At 41.0% G+C, this 17,080-nt stretch overlaps 1 protein-coding gene across 2 annotated transcripts in view; it reads right to left on the bottom strand.

Moving 5' to 3' along the window:
* LOC108697820 (protein kinase C gamma type) overlaps positions 1 to 16,815 on the bottom strand; it is a 165,773-nt gene extending 148,958 nt beyond the window's left edge. For both annotated transcript variants that reach the window (XM_018228255.2, XM_018228258.2), the window contains exons 1-2: positions 16,373 to 16,815; positions 2,162 to 2,193 (exon numbers count right to left, since the gene is read on the bottom strand). In XM_018228255.2, coding sequence (XP_018083744.1) covers positions 2,162 to 2,193; positions 16,373 to 16,542 — 202 coding nt within the window. In that variant the 5' untranslated portion in view covers positions 16,543 to 16,815. The remainder of the gene's footprint in view (positions 1 to 2,161; positions 2,194 to 16,372) is intronic.
* Between the last annotated feature and the right edge of the window lie 265 nt (positions 16,816 to 17,080).

Below are 17,080 nucleotides of genomic sequence, written 5' to 3'. Positions count from 1 at the left end.
TGCTTTGCAGGAAAAAATCTGATTTTCACAATTTTTCAGATTTTTCACCCGAAAAAGAGATTTCTTATGTTTTTTGCCCAAAAACTCAAACCCAGCGCACATTAAAAAATCATTGGGACTTCTCCCATTGACTTATATGCAACCTCAATAGGTCTGAGATGCCGGATTTTTTGATTCGGACTTTTCCATCATCTGGGTTTAATGAATTCCGAAAAATTCGTGATTTTTTAAAAGTCCGTTTTTATAAGAAAAATCAATCGATGCATTCAATGTTTAATAAATAACCCCCTAAGTGTCTTTTATTACATATGGGGGTATAGGGGGTAATTTATTCAATGGCCTTAAATTTGTTACTTGAGCAACCAAGCAGGAAACATTTACTGGTCATCTGATTGGTTACAAACACGTGCAATCATAAGACTTTCCATAATTCTATGCTGTGATATCTGTGAACACTTGTACAGGTATAGGACCTGTTATCCAGAATACTCGGGACCTGGGATTTTCCAGATAATGGATTTTTCCGTAATTTGGATCTTCATTAAGTCTCTGAGAAAATCTGGTAAAAATTAAATAAACCCAATAGGCTGTCTTTGCTTCCAATAAGGATTAATTAAATCTTAGTAGGGATCAAGTACAAGGTACTGTTTTATTATTACAGAGAAGAAGGAAAGAGTTTTTAAAGATTTTGATTATTTGGATAAAATGGAGTCTATGGGAGACAGTCTTTTCCATAAGTCGGAGCTTTATGGATACCGGGTTTCCGGATAACAGATCCCGTACCTGTACTTTGAGTATCTGGTCTATTACAGCTGCTAGTAACAAGATGATGATGTAGCTCTCAAACTGTTCTTTTGGGAACGTTGTTCCTCCCATAGGCAATAGACATATCACATACAGATTGTACTTTTTTAGACAGTTTAGTCTACTATATAATCATTTTAGGACTTACAGGTTAAAATAAATATGTTTTTGCGAAAAAGGCATTCCTTCGGAGTAGAAACAATTTCTACTAAAAAAAAAAAAGAAAATTACCCACAATCATAGAGGCATTCCTGAGGCATTTATCAACACCAATGATTTCTTCTGTTGTCATGGCAACTCTGCAACACGAAATAGCTCGCTGAATTTTTTAACTTAATTTGTAAAGGTTATTAAAGTGACAGGTTTGATATAGTGCATTCTTTTCATTTTGTGAACATGGCTTATCATTAGACCAGATTGATGCCTTAAACTGCTTTATCTCTGCCCTGTCTCACTAATCAGCAGAACCTCATCCCAGGAAATAATAATGTAGGTAGGACAAGGGGGCACCTACTGTATATACATGAAAGCAGAACCCTTAGCCCATTGCCTCTACTGCTCCTCACATCTAGGTGGTGGAGTTCAAGGGAGAATTTGCTAGAGCAGAAGGCACCCTAACATTTTCTTTCACTTCAAGACAAATTCTCTCTCAAAAGATAAAGGGAACTAAACTTACCAGTGTTTTTTTTATACTTTTATCCCTAGTACACAGGGACCCTGGTCCCCTTACTAGTTGCATTGTGCCTACATTTCCCAACATAAAAAGTCCTCTGCAAAACTGTGTTGACAACCACCATGTTTTCTAATTCTAACTACTATTCCCAGGTTGGAGAATGGTTTTGGACACCAAAATATGCTTTCTATTGTCCTAAGCTGACAATGCAGGCTTCTTGTGACTTTTGAGTGATGACTATTACTATGATGATTGTAAAGGCATTGTAGTTTACAATACATTTTATGTGACCTTCTAGAATGACTTTCTCTCTTCCATGTTGTCTCCTTGTGAATATATGTCACATCCTATTTGGTAGTTTTTAATTGCTTGAGATATCAACTTGTTATTACTCTGGCCCAATATGCAGGTTTTGTGTGGAGGAGTCCTCAGCAAACTGAATTGGGCCAAATATCTTTTGGAAGAAAAAAGAATTTCCAAATCCAGCTGACATTTATTCACATATAAAACGCAGACATTAGCTTAAAGATAACGACTGAGCTCTCGACAGTAAAGCTTCATTCAAAAGAAAGCACAGAATCTTTTCAATAGTTCCACCATACATCTGCTCAATGCTAGCAGTGGGCTTTCTCCGGAGAGAGGCTGAGAAACACAGATAGAGCTTTTAAATATAAAATATCTTACCCTGGCACTGGAATCCTTGCTTGCCAATGCCCCTGTAGAGAAACAAGCAGAAATCATTATTCCAATAGGCAGTATAGAAAGTAAAAACAGCCATTGGTCAAAGTAGTATTGTATTGGGACTGGGTAATCAACTGTTGGCCTAGCTGGAAGTAAGATGTTATTAAACCACTAATCATGTTGTCATATCATGTTCTATATTATATATCTATATTTTTTATTCTGTTCAGCATTATATTTTATATGATTTTGAATATACTGTATTACGATTCTCACTGGTTTAAATGCCTGTTGTCCTCCAGCTTTGCCTTGGTTGATATGGGCTAGGCAACCCTTTAGCATTCCAGAAGATCTACAGATTTCCCACCCCTCAACTAGTTGTCATTAAGTAAAAACTAGTGGCTTAAGGTTAGGGGTGTGTGTGACAAGGCCATGCCAAGCTCCATTTACCGGTATATATTTTTGACCCCACAAAGGTTTGCCAAATTTTTCCATGGTGTTTGGCTCTTTTATTTCATGAGTAGTTTACTGTACATGGTTGTGCCCTTAAAATATATATGGTATCAACACTATGTCATGTTCCAGATCACAAATACAAGATTCCTCTGCACTCAACCCATTATCAATATATTTAAGACAGAGACATTTTGTGCATACTGCTACTGAAAAATGCCTTACCCTTTAAACAAAACAGGGATTGTTTGTCCATATATTGCAATATATCTAAGCTGGCCAACTACGTCAAAGTCATCCCATATCTGGCCAGTCCTACGCTTAATTTTCATCTGATTCATTAAGAATTCTATTGCTTCATTATACATTTTACAAAGGGACTAGGTTTTACCTGCAACTTACTAGCTGCTTTCAAAGTAAACCTCCATACTTGGCTGCCCTTTTATTAGACACCAGTGGGATCACCTGACTATAGTTGGAGAGGGTGGGAGCTACAACATGGAGCTGGTCACTGCTCTTGTAGAACTATAACAAACAAGGGAAAGTTGTGCTCACCACTAGTTTTTAAAAATCATTAGGCGGGGGTGCAATGAGGGTGTGACCACAAAATACATATAGACAAATACAAGATTCCTCTGCACTCAACCCATTATCAATATATTTAAGACAGAGACATTTTGTGCATACTGCTACTGAAAAATGCCTTACCCTTTAAACAAAACAGGGATTGTTTGTCCATATATTGCAATATATCTAAGCTGGCCAACTACGTCAAAGTCATCCCATATCTGGCCAGTCCTACGCTTAATTTTCATCTGATTCATTAAGAATTCTATTGCTTCATTATACATTTTACAAAGGGACTAGGTTTTACCTGCAACTTACTAGCTGCTTTCAAAGTAAACCTCCATACTTGGCTGCCCTTTTATTAGACACCAGTGGGATCACCTGACTATAGTTGGAGAGGGTGGGAGCTACAACATGGAGCTGGTCACTGCTCTTGTAGAACTATAACAAACAAGGGAAAGTTGTGCTCACCCACTAGTTTTTAAAAATCATTAGGCGGGGGTGCAATGAGGGTGTGACCACAAAATACATATAGACAAATACAAGATTCCTCTGCACTCAACCCATTATCAATATATTTAAGACAGAGACATTTTGTGCATACTGCTACTGAGAAATGCCTTACCCTTTAAACAAAACAGGGATTGTTTGTCCATATATTGAAATATATCTAAGCTGGCCAACTACGTCAAAGTCATCCCATATCTGGCCAGTCCTACGCTTAATTTTCATCTGATTCATTAAGAATTCTATTGCTTCATTATACATTTTACAAAGGGACTAGGTTTTACCTGCAACTTACTAGCTGCTTTCAAAGTAAACCTCCATACTTGGCTGCCCTTTTATTAGACACCAGTGGGATCACCTGACTATAGTTGGAGAGGGTGGGAGCTACAACATGGAGCTGGTCACTGCTCTTGTAGAACTATAACAAACAAGGGAAAGTTGTGCTCACCACTAGTTTTTAAAAATCATTAGGCGGGGGTGCAATGAGGGTGTGACCACAAAATACATATAGACAAATACAAGATTCCTCTGCACTCAACCCATTATCAATATATTTAAGACAGAGACATTTTGTGCATACTGCTACTGAAAAATGCCTTACCCTTTAAACAAAACAGGGATTGTTTGTCCATATATTGCAATATAATCAGATGAAAATTAAGCGTAGGACTGGCCAGATATGGGATGACTTTGACGTAGTTGGCCAGCTTAGATATATTGCAATATATGGACAAACAATCCCTGTTTTGTTTTAAAGGGTAAGGCATTTTTCAGTAGCAGTATGCACAAAATGTCTCTGTCTTAAATATATTGATAATGGGTTGAGTGCAGAGGAATCTTGTATTTGTCTATATGTATTTTGTGGTCACACCCTCATTGCACCCCCGCCTAATGATTTTTAAAAACTAGTGGTGAGCACAACTTTCCCTTGTTTGTTATAGTTCTACAAGAGCAGTGACCAGCTCCATGTTGTAGCTCCCACCCTCTCCAACTATAGTCAGGTGATCCCACTGGTGTCTAATAAAAGGGCAGCCAAGTATGGAGGTTTACTTTGAAAGCAGCTAGTAAGTTGCAGGTAAAACCTAGTCCCTTTGTAAAATGTATAATGAAGCAATAGAATTCTTAATGAATCAGATGAAAATTAAGCGTAGGACTGGCCAGATATGGGATGACTTTGACGTAGTTGGCCAGCTTAGATATATTGCAATATATGGACAAACAATCCCTGTTTTGTTTAAAGGGTAAGGCATTTTTCAGTAGCAGTATGCACAAAATGTCTCTGTCTTAAATATATTGATAATGGGTTGAGTGCAGAGGAATCTTGTATTTGTCTATATGTATTTTGTGGTCACACCCTCATTGCACCCCCGCCTAATGATTTTTAAAAACTAGTGGTGAGCACAACTTTCCCTTGTTTGTTATAGTTCTACAAGAGCAGTGACCAGCTCCATGTTGTAGCTCCCACCCTCTCCAACTATAGTCAGGTGATCCCACTGGTGTCTAATAAAAGGGCAGCCAAGTATGGAGGTTTACTTTGAAAGCAGCTAGTAAGTTGCAGGTAAAACCTAGTCCGTTTGTAAAATGTATAATGAAGCAATAGAATTCTTAATGAATCAGATGAAAATTAAGCGTAGGACTGGCCAGATATGGGATGACTTTGACGTAGTTGGCCAGCTTAGATATATTGCAATATATGGACAAACAATCCCTGTTTTGTTTAAAGGGTAAGGCATTTTCAGTAGCAGTATGCACAAAATGTCTCTGTCTTAAATATATTGATAATGGGTTGAGTGCAGAGGAATCTTGTATTTGTCTATATGTATTTTGTGGTCACACCCTCATTGCACCCCCGCCTAATGATTTTTAAAAACTAGTGGTGAGCACAACTTTCCCTTGTTTGTTATAGTTCTACAAGAGCAGTGACCAGCTCCATGTTGTAGCTCCCACCCTCTCCAACTATAGTCAGGTGATCCCACTGGTGTCTAATAAAAGGGCAGCCAAGTATGGAGGTTTACTTTGAAAGCAGCTAGTAAGTTGCAGGTAAAACCTAGTCCCTTTGTAAAATGTATAATGAAGCAATAGAATTCTTAATGAATCAGATGAAAATTAAGCGTAGGACTGGCCAGATATGGGATGACTTTGACGTAGTTGGCCAGCTTAGATATATTGCAATATATGGACAAACAATCCCTGTTTTGTTTAAAGGGTAAGGCATTTTTCAGTAGCAGTATGCACAAAATGTCTCTGTCTTAAATATATTGATAATGGGTTGAGTGCAGAGGAATCTTGTATTTGTCTATATGTATTTTGTGGTCACACCCTCATTGCACCCCCGCCTAATGATTTTTAAAAACTAGTGGTGAGCACAACTTTCCCTTGTTTGTTATGTTCCAGATCACCCCCACTTTAAGTACAGCTATAGAGTATATAAAGGTTCCTGATGCCTTTCTTGCTGTCCAGGTTAGCCACTCATTAGTTCCAAGTACATAACTCAATAGCATTATTGGTTGCCCTGCAATGGCTAGTACCAAGCCATTGCAGGGGCCATAGCAAAAGCAAAAAGGTCACTATCCAGCAGTTTTCTCTACAGGTTCTGCATTCAGTTTACCATATTACAGTTGCTGTGTTACTGGCCTTTCACAGGGCCCCAAAATTCTGCTGGCATGATATAGTGCAAAGGTGCAAAGTCTCACTTGATAAATATCATACGGCAGCAAAACTGTCTCAATTTTTTTATCACAGGGGTGTTTTATACATTCAACAACTCTACTCCAGTGCCTGGTGGAAGATGCCTTGAGTTGACATCTTACAACTCAAATTCTAATTCTACATCCTAAAAAAGTTAAGGAACAACATTCAGCAACTCAAATTCTACTCCACTGTCTGGGGGAAGATGCCTTGAGTTGACATCCTACAAAAGCGGAGGAACAGCATTCTACAACTCAAATTCTACTCCAGTACCTGGTGGAAGATGCCTTAAGTTGACTTCCTACAAAAGCTGAGGAACAACATTCAACAACGCAACTTCTACTCCAGTGCCTGGTGGAAGATGCCTTGAGTTGACATCCTACAAAAGCAGAGGAACAACATTCAACATGCAAATTCTACTCCAGTAACTGGTGGAAGATGCCTTGAGTTGACATCCTTCAAAAGCAGAGGAAAAACATTCAACAACTAAAATTCTACTGCAGTGCCTGTTGGAAGATGCCTTGAGTTGACATCCTACAAAAGCGGGGGAACAACTTTCAACAACTCAAATTCTACTCCAGTACCTGGTGGAAGATGTCTAGAGTTGACATCCTAAAAAAGCAGAGGAACAACATTCTACAACTCAAATTCTACTCCAGTGCCTGGTGGAAGATGCCTTGTGTTGACATCCTCCAAAATTGGAACAACAACATTCAACAACTCATATTCTACTGCAGTCCCTGGTGGAAGATGCCTTGAGTTGACATCCTACAACAGCAGAAGAACAACATTTTAAATTAGAGACAGGAGGTCCCATTACAACACGGATTACACCAATGCTACAACTACTGTAGGTAAATGGTTGTGTTAGGCAGGTGCTGATCTACTGCTATAACATTGACTATGTATAACTGAAGAACCGTCAACCTTCGGTTTATTTATTGCAAGGATAAACATAAATAAGAGGACAGATGTTGCAATGCCAACACAATAGGCAAGACAACTTTGCCTTTGGTACTACATATCAAAAGCTGATAGATCCAACAGGCACAGCAACAGGATCATTTAATTTCGTCATGGTGTGATGTGCTGCAGCAACTTCCTTTCTGGATGGCAAATTCCCTTGTAGATTATTAATGACTGATAATAGGAACTAATGTATGAGCTTTTATTCATTGACTTGAACACTGTCTGACACCTTGGGCTTGATGCTAATTACATCCTTTCTATATTTAACCAGAAGAAGAAAATAGCTTATTAATATGACGTTTTTAGTCCATTTTGCAGTACATAATTTACTATAAATATATCTGCCTGTGAGAGCTCTCCTAGAAGTACATTTTTTTGCAGCCAACATCACCTTTTATTATTAAAATAAAGTTAATCTATAGAAAATGCAGAGCCAGGAGTTTCAGTTTTAACCACATTCATTTTCCTACATATAAATTGTTGTACTATTGATTATTGCTCTAAAAAAGCACTATTAGGTACAGCACACCGGGACCGGCTGTACTGCAGTGAACAAAATGCCAAGATAAGTCATCTTAAATGTAAATAGAGGGTGTTTAACCATAACACTCACTCATGAGCACAGCTGCTAGATTCACCCTGCAAGTCTGGTCTATTTACAGTGGCTTGCAGCCTTCGGGCTTGCAGAGTCCATTTGACAAATAAGTGCTTAATAACTCAGCTGCAAAAGTGTCTCTCCCTGAGCCAAACACCTGCCAGGCTTCATCACACTTTTTGAAGGATAATCAAGGCCTGAGCTGGTGTGGTGGATGCCATAGGGTGTATCCCTTTAAGTAAGTGGAACAACCTATTGTAAATGACCATAATGGCACCAAAGGAACACTTATGGGTGACCATCCAAGTGAAGCACCTACTGTCTCCTCTTTGGAATCATGAGATAAGAGGTAACGGTCAACCTTCTACTCTAATCCTTTCCATATACGTGAAAGTGAAGTTCGGTCCTAAATCCTAAGTATCCCTTATTACAATCTATGTTCAGAAAAGAAAAAGACAAAAATAGAAAGGGCAGAGAATCTACAGAGAAAATGCTAAGGCATACATGGTACTTAGATTTAGGGGGTTACTTACTAAACTCTGGTTGGGCTTTTTTGGGGCATTTTTTTGGGGGGGGGGTGTTTTAAAAGCAAATTTTACAAGATTTTTCAAATTCCGATCCAGCAAAAAGCCTGATTCTGAAAATCCACCAACTCAGACCAGCTGAGGTCGTGTATAAGTCAATGGCAGAAGTCCCTATCCTATTTTGAAGTGTCTATGACCTTTTACGGGAAAAATCCAAAAAATTATTCGGGAAAAAACTCAGTGTGGGACAGTGGCTTTCTGCTTTCCTAAGCCAGTAAAACAGTAATTTTATGTCTTGTGCCTACCACTGACTAATTTACAGTGAAGGTAAAGCCATTGTAGGCCAGGATATCTTTTATGTGGTCTTCTAGAGTAACTTCTCCAAACTTTATGTCTCCTTGTGAGTCATTTTTTAAATATGGTATATCTCATGCTTTTTGGCATTTTATGATAACGCGCTGAGATATCAGTTTGATTTGTGTCTATTTATACGGTTCCCCAAATTTAATATGATTTTTAAAGGTCCTGTAGGGGTTGAGGACTTTAGGGATGGTGATTTACAGATCAACACAACTTAAGAGCCATGTAGCTGATTTTATATGATTGAGAACATTGCCTCTGTTTTTCCTTTGTTGGGTGTCCTCATAGGTACAAATATGAGGATACCCAACTAAAACCATAAACTTTCCACATTGGTCCTGATTGTATACACAAGAGGTAGGACACACTTGAAAGCAGTCAGGGTCTAGGGAATATTTGGGGATCCCTAAGCAAGTCTGGGGTGGCATGGTCTATAAGGTCCCAGTTGTTCAATATGGAACATTAGGAGAAATTAATATAAATTACAAAAATGGCATTTGGTATCTTGATCTATTTATGAGCTTCATGGGGGAATGGATCAAACAGAGGTTTCTACACCAGGTTTAAATGTTCCACAAGTCAATGGTAACATACCCATTGAGACTGGCTATTATGTTGTTACTTAACTGCATTTCTGGAAAAAGACCCAGACCCTCTTCCAAAGACAGAAGAGACAGACTGTAATCCGCTGCGTGGAGAAGTATGGCTGAGCAAAGGGAGGAAGATATCCCATTTATAATTAGGTGCCAATTCCATACTCATATGTCATTAATCTTCCTAATAGTTTATTTATGCCAAATGTAGATGAGAGTTAATATGCGTACAGTCCTGGAGAAGTATAATGAAGGACATATGGTAATATTACCCTTGCTTGTTTATGCATTGCATATGATTAACCCAAGCATAAGGAACTGCTTTGCCTGTTCATAAAATGCATAAAGATTTTTTTTTATTTTAAAGTAAGTCATAAAACTTGCAGTTCCTCAATATATAGTACATAAGGCACTTTGCAACTGAAACCTCTCCCAGGTAAAATCATATGGGTCTGACTATAGGGTAATTGTAAAGAAATGCACACACATCTGACCCAATAGGATTGAGGATCCATTTCTCAATGCGGCCAAACAAAAAATGTTAAATTTCCATAGAGGCATTTAAAAAAACTATGGGGGCTGATAGCTTACTAACACAGGTTAGTGCATTTGCTTATGGCACCTAAACTTCAAACCTGAATTTAAGATATCTGGAAGTGCTGTTTCTTGAGCAGCTGGAGAAGGAATCTATTCTTGTAATCCAACCCAGAATACAGGTTGCATGTAATCTAGACTAGAGTAAGGAAATACTATTGTAATCCAATGTGGAGCAGGGAACTACCCTTGTAATCCTACCTGGACAAGGGAAATACCCCTGTAACCCAACCTGAGGCAGACAACTAACCTTGTGATCCAACCTAAGGTGGGGGACTACCTTTGTAATCAAACCTGGAGCAGGGAACTACCCTTGTAACCAAACCTAGAGTAATTAACATGTCCATGTAATCCAACGTGGATCAGTAGTGATGGGCGAATTTGCACTTCGCTGCCGAAAAATTCTCGTTTTTGACACCGGCGTCCGTTTTTTAGTTTGTTTTTTTTTTAAGCCGGTGTCCGTTTTTTTTTCGCCGGCTCAGGGATCAGGGAAATAGCCTTTTAACCCAACCTGGATCAGGGAAATACCCTTATAACTGAACCACGGACCTAACCTTGTAATCCAAATTAAGGTGAGGAATTACCCTTGTAATTCAACTTGGAGCAGGGAACTACACTTTGAACAGTGAATTTCCCAATAATCCAACCTGAGGCAGGGAATTAACCTCATAATCGAACCAAAGGTTAGGAATTGCCCTTTAAATCCAACCTAAAGCAGGACACTACCCTTGTAGCCTAACCAGGTGCAGGAAACTACCCTTGTAATCCAACAAGGACCAGGGAACTACCCTTGTAATCCAACAGGGAGCCGGGAACTACCTTTGTAATCCAACAGGGAGCAGGGAACTACCCCAGGGTACTGGAAACTACCCTTATCATCCAACAGGAAGCTGGGAACTACCCTTGTAATCCAACAGGGAGCAGGGAAATACCCCAGGGTACTGGGAACTACCCTTGTCATCCAACAGGGAGCTGGGAACTACCCTTGTAATCCGACAGGAAGATGGGAACTACCCCAGTAATCCAACAGGGAGCAGGGAACTACCCTTGTAATCCAACAGGAAGCTGGGAACTACCCTTGTAATACAACAGGGAGCTGGGAACTACCCTTGTAATCCAACAGGGAGCAGGGAACTACCCTTGTAATCCAACAGGGTGCAGGGAACTACCCTTGTAATCCAACAGGGAGCAGGGAACTACCCTTGTAAACTGACCGGGTGCAGAGAACTACCCTTGTAATCAAACAGGGAGCTGGGAACTACCCTTGTAATACAACAGGGAGCTGGGAACTACCCTTGTAATCCAACAGGGAGCAGGGAACTACCCTTGTAATCCAACAGGGTGCAGGGAACTACCCTTGTAATCCAACAGGGAGCAGGGAACTACCCTTGTAAACTGACCGGGTGCAGAGAACTACCCTTGTAATCAAACAGGGAGCTGGGAACTACCCTTGTAATACAACAGGGAGCAGGGAACTACCCTTGTAATCCAACAGGGAGCAGGGAACTACCCTTGTAATCCAACAGGGAACTGGGAACTACCATTGTAAACCAACATGGAGCAGGGAACTACCCTTATAATTCAACAGGGAGCAGGGAACTACCCTTGTAATCCAACAGGAAGATGGGAACTACCCTTGTAATCCAACAGGGAGCAGGGAACTACCCTTATAATCCAACAGGGAGGAGGGAACTACTTTTATAATCCAACAGGGAGCAGGGAACTACTTTTGTAATCCACCAGGGAGCAAGGAACTACCCTTGTAATCCAACAGGGAGCAGATAACTACCCTTGTAAACCAACATGGAGCAGGGAACTACCCTTATAATCCAACAGGGAGCAGGGAACGACCCTTGTAATCCAACAAGGAGCAGGGAACTACCCTTATAATCCATCAGGGAGCAGGGAACTACTTTATAATCCAACAGGGAGCAGGGAACTACCCTTGTAATCCAGCAGGGAGCAGGGAACTACCCTTGTAACCCAACATGGAGCAGACAACTACCCTAGTAATCCAACTCCTAATGGCAGAAATAATAAGAAAACAACTATAAATCAGGTATGTCAAAGCCCAGCCTCCCAAGCTCTTGTGAGTACAACTCCCAACACCCTTGGCAAGACTTGCATATCTATGCGGGTATCACTTGGGGAGAAATATTGTAATAGGTTGAGAAAAACCAAAAAAACTATTCTGCAGTGCTGGAATAAATGATATATACTGTGTAAAGCAGGGAAATCCAGACATCCTGACTATAATTACATTTTACATGTGTTTTGTTACAAAATACTATACAAAAATAAAACAATAAAAATCTAGGTCAGTTTCTGATCCCATTTTGTGCCAAGTCAGAATAACATATTTCATACCATTATTCACAGAACACATCATGGAAGTTTCTTTCACAATGTGCAGAAAGGAACTGGCAAAAATGAATTTAAAGCTTCAATGAGCTGCACTGAATTTCCCTAATTGTAAGTGGAGATAAGCGCTCGAAATATAAGAACGCTTTGAACTCCCACAGGACTGACGAATCCGGGGTAATTATTTGTTATCTCTGTTGAGCCATATTATTTATATAATACTGTACAGACACTCTCTGGCATGGTGCATCCCTCGATTTTAGCAGAATATTCCAACAGTCCTCGCTCACAGCAAAGTTGAAGTTATCACAGCTGGAATAGGTGCACATTTGGAATGGGGTGCATAGTTGGGATAGGTAGAGATGGAATAAATTCACAATTAGAATAAAGTATACAATATAGAAGGTGCACAGTCAGAACAACTTCACAGAATTGATGCACAGTTGGAATAGACACAGCTGGAACAGGTGCATAATTGGAATAGGTGCACAGCTGGAAAAACTTCACAGCTGGAATAGGTGCACAATTAATTTGTTGCACAATCTGTGGCGTAACTAATCAGTGGCAGGTACCCACCACGAAAAAAAATCTTTGGAGTGACCTGGTGTACATCAATTCCAACCCAGCCGTCCACCCATCCACTTTCTGACCCCCCCGTCCCTCGCACTGGTGTTGCCTGCCCGTCTGTGTCCCTCTTTCCCCACCTGCAGGTAGGTAGGAGAGTGGCTTGGATGGGGGGAATTCTTTATAACTAGAGGAACAAAGAGGAATAGGACCCCGTGGTCTGGGCATTCCAGTCCCCCTCCCCCAAACATGACTGCTGGGTCGGCTTTCTCTATAGTTTCACCACTGTGCACATTTAAAATAGGTACACACTTGCAATATATGTACAGCTGGAATAGGTGCAGATTTGGAATAGGTGAACAGTTATAGGAATAGGTTCAGGGTTGTTGGAATTGGTGCAGATTTGGAATTGGTGCAGATTTGGAATAGGTGCAGATTTGGATTAGGTGCGCACTTGGTGGAATAAGTGCACAGTTGTAGAAATAAGTGCACGGTTGTTGGAATACTTGTACGGTTGTTGGAATAAGTGCATGCTTGTTGGAATAGGTGCACAGTTGTTGGAATAGGTGCACGGTTGTTGGTATAGGTGTAGGGTTGTTGGAATAAGTGCACGGTTGTTGGAATAATTGCAGGTGGTTGGAATAAGTGCACGGTTGTTGAGATAGGTGCACGGTTGTTGGAATAAGTGCACGCTTGTTGGAATAGGTGTACGGTTGTTGTAATAGGTGAACAGTTGTTTGAATAGGTGTACGGTTGTTGGAATAGGTGCACAGTTGTTAGAAAAAGTGCACGGTTGTTGGAATAAGAGCACGCTGGTTGGAATAGGTGTACAGTTGTTGGTATAGGTGCATGGCTGTTGAAATAAGTGCACGATTGTTGGAATAAGAGCACGGTTGTTGACATAAGTGTACGGTTGTTGGAATAGGTACGCGGTTGTTGGAGTAGGTGCAGGGTTGTTGGAAAAAGTGCACGGCTGTTGGAATAGGTGCACAGTTGGAATAAATTCAAGGTTGTTGGAATAAGTGTAGGGTTGTTGGAATAGGTGCAGATTTGGAATAGGTGCACAGTTTTTGTAATAAGTGCACGGTTGTTGGAATAGTTGCACAGCTGTTGGAATAGGTGCAGATTTGGAACAGGTGAATGGTTGTTGTAATAAGTGTGCGGTTGCTGGAATAAGTGTGCGGTTGTTGGAATAGGTGCACAGCTGTTGGAATAGGTGCAGATTTTGAATAGATACATAGTTGCCGAAATAGTTGCAAAGCTGGAGAAGTCAGCATGATTTTCTTATCTGATATATAATATGTGAGTAGTCTGAGCAACTGATTTAGCATACAAACCGCAGGTATGCATGAGAATTTGGTCTTTATTGAGCCCTATACAAATCTCATCCTCAAGGAATTCTGTGATGCCTCCTACTCCTCTAACCTGCAGGTTATTCTACTTCCAAAGGTCCCAAGGGTTTGTTAACCCCCATGCAATATCGGCAACCAGCAACACATCACAAAATCTACAAATTTCAGTAAACTTTACAGAAGGCCAATACTCTTACTAACTCAACCTTTTCAAATCTAGGCACGTATGGACCGTGTATACTGCATGGCTAACTGGCAGTAATTGTCAAGGTGAAGTCCACTCTGGTTTCTGTGCAGCCATGCTGTGTGCAACCAAATCAATTAGTAGATTCGATATGAGTCCAGTTTTAAACTGAAGTGAACGAGTAGGCCTAGGTGCTGCCGCCATCTTTGATTTGATGAGATGACATGCCAACTGGAAATGCAACTGGAAAAGTACTATCATATACATTACACACCAGCCCCTGCTGACATGATATCATCAGAATATGTCGGACATTTAATGGGTGCCTTTCTTGCTTCTGCACCATCTGGATTTCCTCTAGCACATGAACCAATATGTTGCATATCTAATATGCCTGCAAATTCATTCATAAGTGGCAATTGTGGGCAGCAGGAGGGCAGCGTTGGGTCCTAGGCTCCAGACAGGTCAGCAAGGAGTTGTATGTTCTCCTTCTGCTTCTGTGGGTTTCCTCCCACACTTAAAACACATACAGGATCTAACGGAGCCCACTGAGGGAATGGGATAGGGTTTTAGATTGTAAGCTCCACTAGGCAGGGACTGCTGGGAATAATATGGCTTCCAACAGGGGCGTAACTATAGAGGAAGCAGACCCTGCGGTTGCAGGGGGGCCCAGGAGTGTAGGGGGCCCAGTAAGACCCTAATTAATTAGCAATTTTAATATATCTTGGTAAAATAGGCCAACTTATAAATATTTTGGGGCCCTAAATTGAATTTGCTATGGGGCCCAGTAACAACTAGTTATGCCTTCCAAATTAAAATCTTGATGTTTATTGTGCATCAAAGACATTCCCCTGCTTTGTGTCCCTATGAAGCCGTGCCATATACCTTCATTGTACATATTATGGGCTCGACAGTCTAAATACGACCACTATATTGGAGTGGTTTGGGGCTTTTTTGCACCTCTTTCAATTTTTTTATATAATTGGAGTGCCCTCCACCAATTCTTCTTTTGTCTATAACCTTCTCATCAATAACAGAAGGTGTGGGCACTGGATGCCACGCTGTTACCTGCTGTCTATACAGAGCCACTTCATACGGAGACGGATTAAAGAAAGCAGATGCAGCTATAAAATGCCCATATTATACTGAGATTCTATACCCCGCCACCCAGGTATTTATAATATTTATTATAATAGGTGCAGATATAAGAGATGTGACTGTAGCACCACCTGTGTTTTTTAGGCAGCGGACTACAATGTTGCCTTGTCTTGTTACTTATCATTATTAATGTCTGGGTATTATTATCTATGGAAGCTCCATAGAATTCCATCACGGATCCCTTCCAGCAGGGCTGACGGCGACGTTACAGTCACAGGCAGCATCTATGTGTCTAAGTGTATTGGGTTTTTCCTAGTACTTTATGAAGCTCTGTAGGTGCACTACAATTCCCATCATCCATAGCTGCAGCTGACTGGCGGCATCCAGTTTACCCTGATGTTAATACCTATACTAGTCAATACATCTTGATAGTCAGCCACTTGTGGATCTCATCCCCCAGTTTCAGAAAGCTCAACGAGTCATGTAAATTCTCAGGGGGGCAGCCGCATTCTCTTAGATCATCTCACCTTTCCCCTTAATCTTACTGATACAGTGTGTGGGGGGATTATATAGGGGAAATTACAGGACCTTTCCTGTTTGGATTCCAAGCTTTCTATTGCTTCTCAAACCCAAGGGGACCTGTGTGGCTCTCCAGCTGTTGCAGAACTGCAGCTCCCAGAATTCTGGCTGTGTAGTTTAGCAACAGGTGGAAATTACAGACCCCCTGCTCCCGGAACAGACAGAGAGACAGAGGTGGCACTGAGTAGTAGAGTCAGGGTGGCAGTTAAATAAGCATTGGACCTACCAGATGAAGTCGGTGCAGTGGCTGCAGAAGGTGGGCTGCTTGAAGAACCTGGCTGTGAACTTGTGCTCCTTCACCTCGTGCACCAGTTTCTGCCTGAGGGCCCCCTTCCGACAGAACAAGGGTTTGACAAAGGGCTGCTCCACATCCAAACCAGCGCACACCTGAGCCATCTCGTCCAGATTTCTGATGCGACTGCTGCTACTGATGCTGCTACTGCTACTGCCGCCTGTGTGCGATTTCCAGATTCCCCCAGATGCAGCGATTAGAGAGTGCAAAGAAACCAAAGAGAAGCAGCCGACAGATGGGAGACAGAGAGAGTTGTGGGTATCACTGATGCACAGGGACTTACTGAGAGTGTGACTCTAGCGCTGTCGTCTCGCACACTGCAACAATGTGCAGCTGAGAAGCAGAGCCCGTGGGCTGCGACTGGAGCTTAAGGAGAGAATGGGAGAGGGGGCAGCTCTTGTACTGATCCCTCTAAAGGAGGGGACTTTCTCCCTGTCTCACACAGCAAAACAGGAGGAGTTTTCTTTAAAGAGATAAGAGGGGATAGAAGGTGAGATATATATATATATAAATACAGGTATGGGATCCGTTATCCAGGAAGCTCCGAAAATACGGACAAGCTGTATCTCATAGACTCCATTTTATCCAAATAATCCAAATTCTTTAAAACGATTTCCTTTTTCTGTGTAATAAAAAAACAGT

The sequence above is a fragment of the Xenopus laevis genome, chromosome 7S (assembly GCF_017654675.1).
Source record: "Xenopus laevis strain J_2021 chromosome 7S, Xenopus_laevis_v10.1, whole genome shotgun sequence".
Classification (NCBI taxonomy): Eukaryota; Metazoa; Chordata; class Amphibia; order Anura; family Pipidae; genus Xenopus; species Xenopus laevis.
This window is presented reverse-complemented; position numbering and strand designations above follow the sequence as displayed.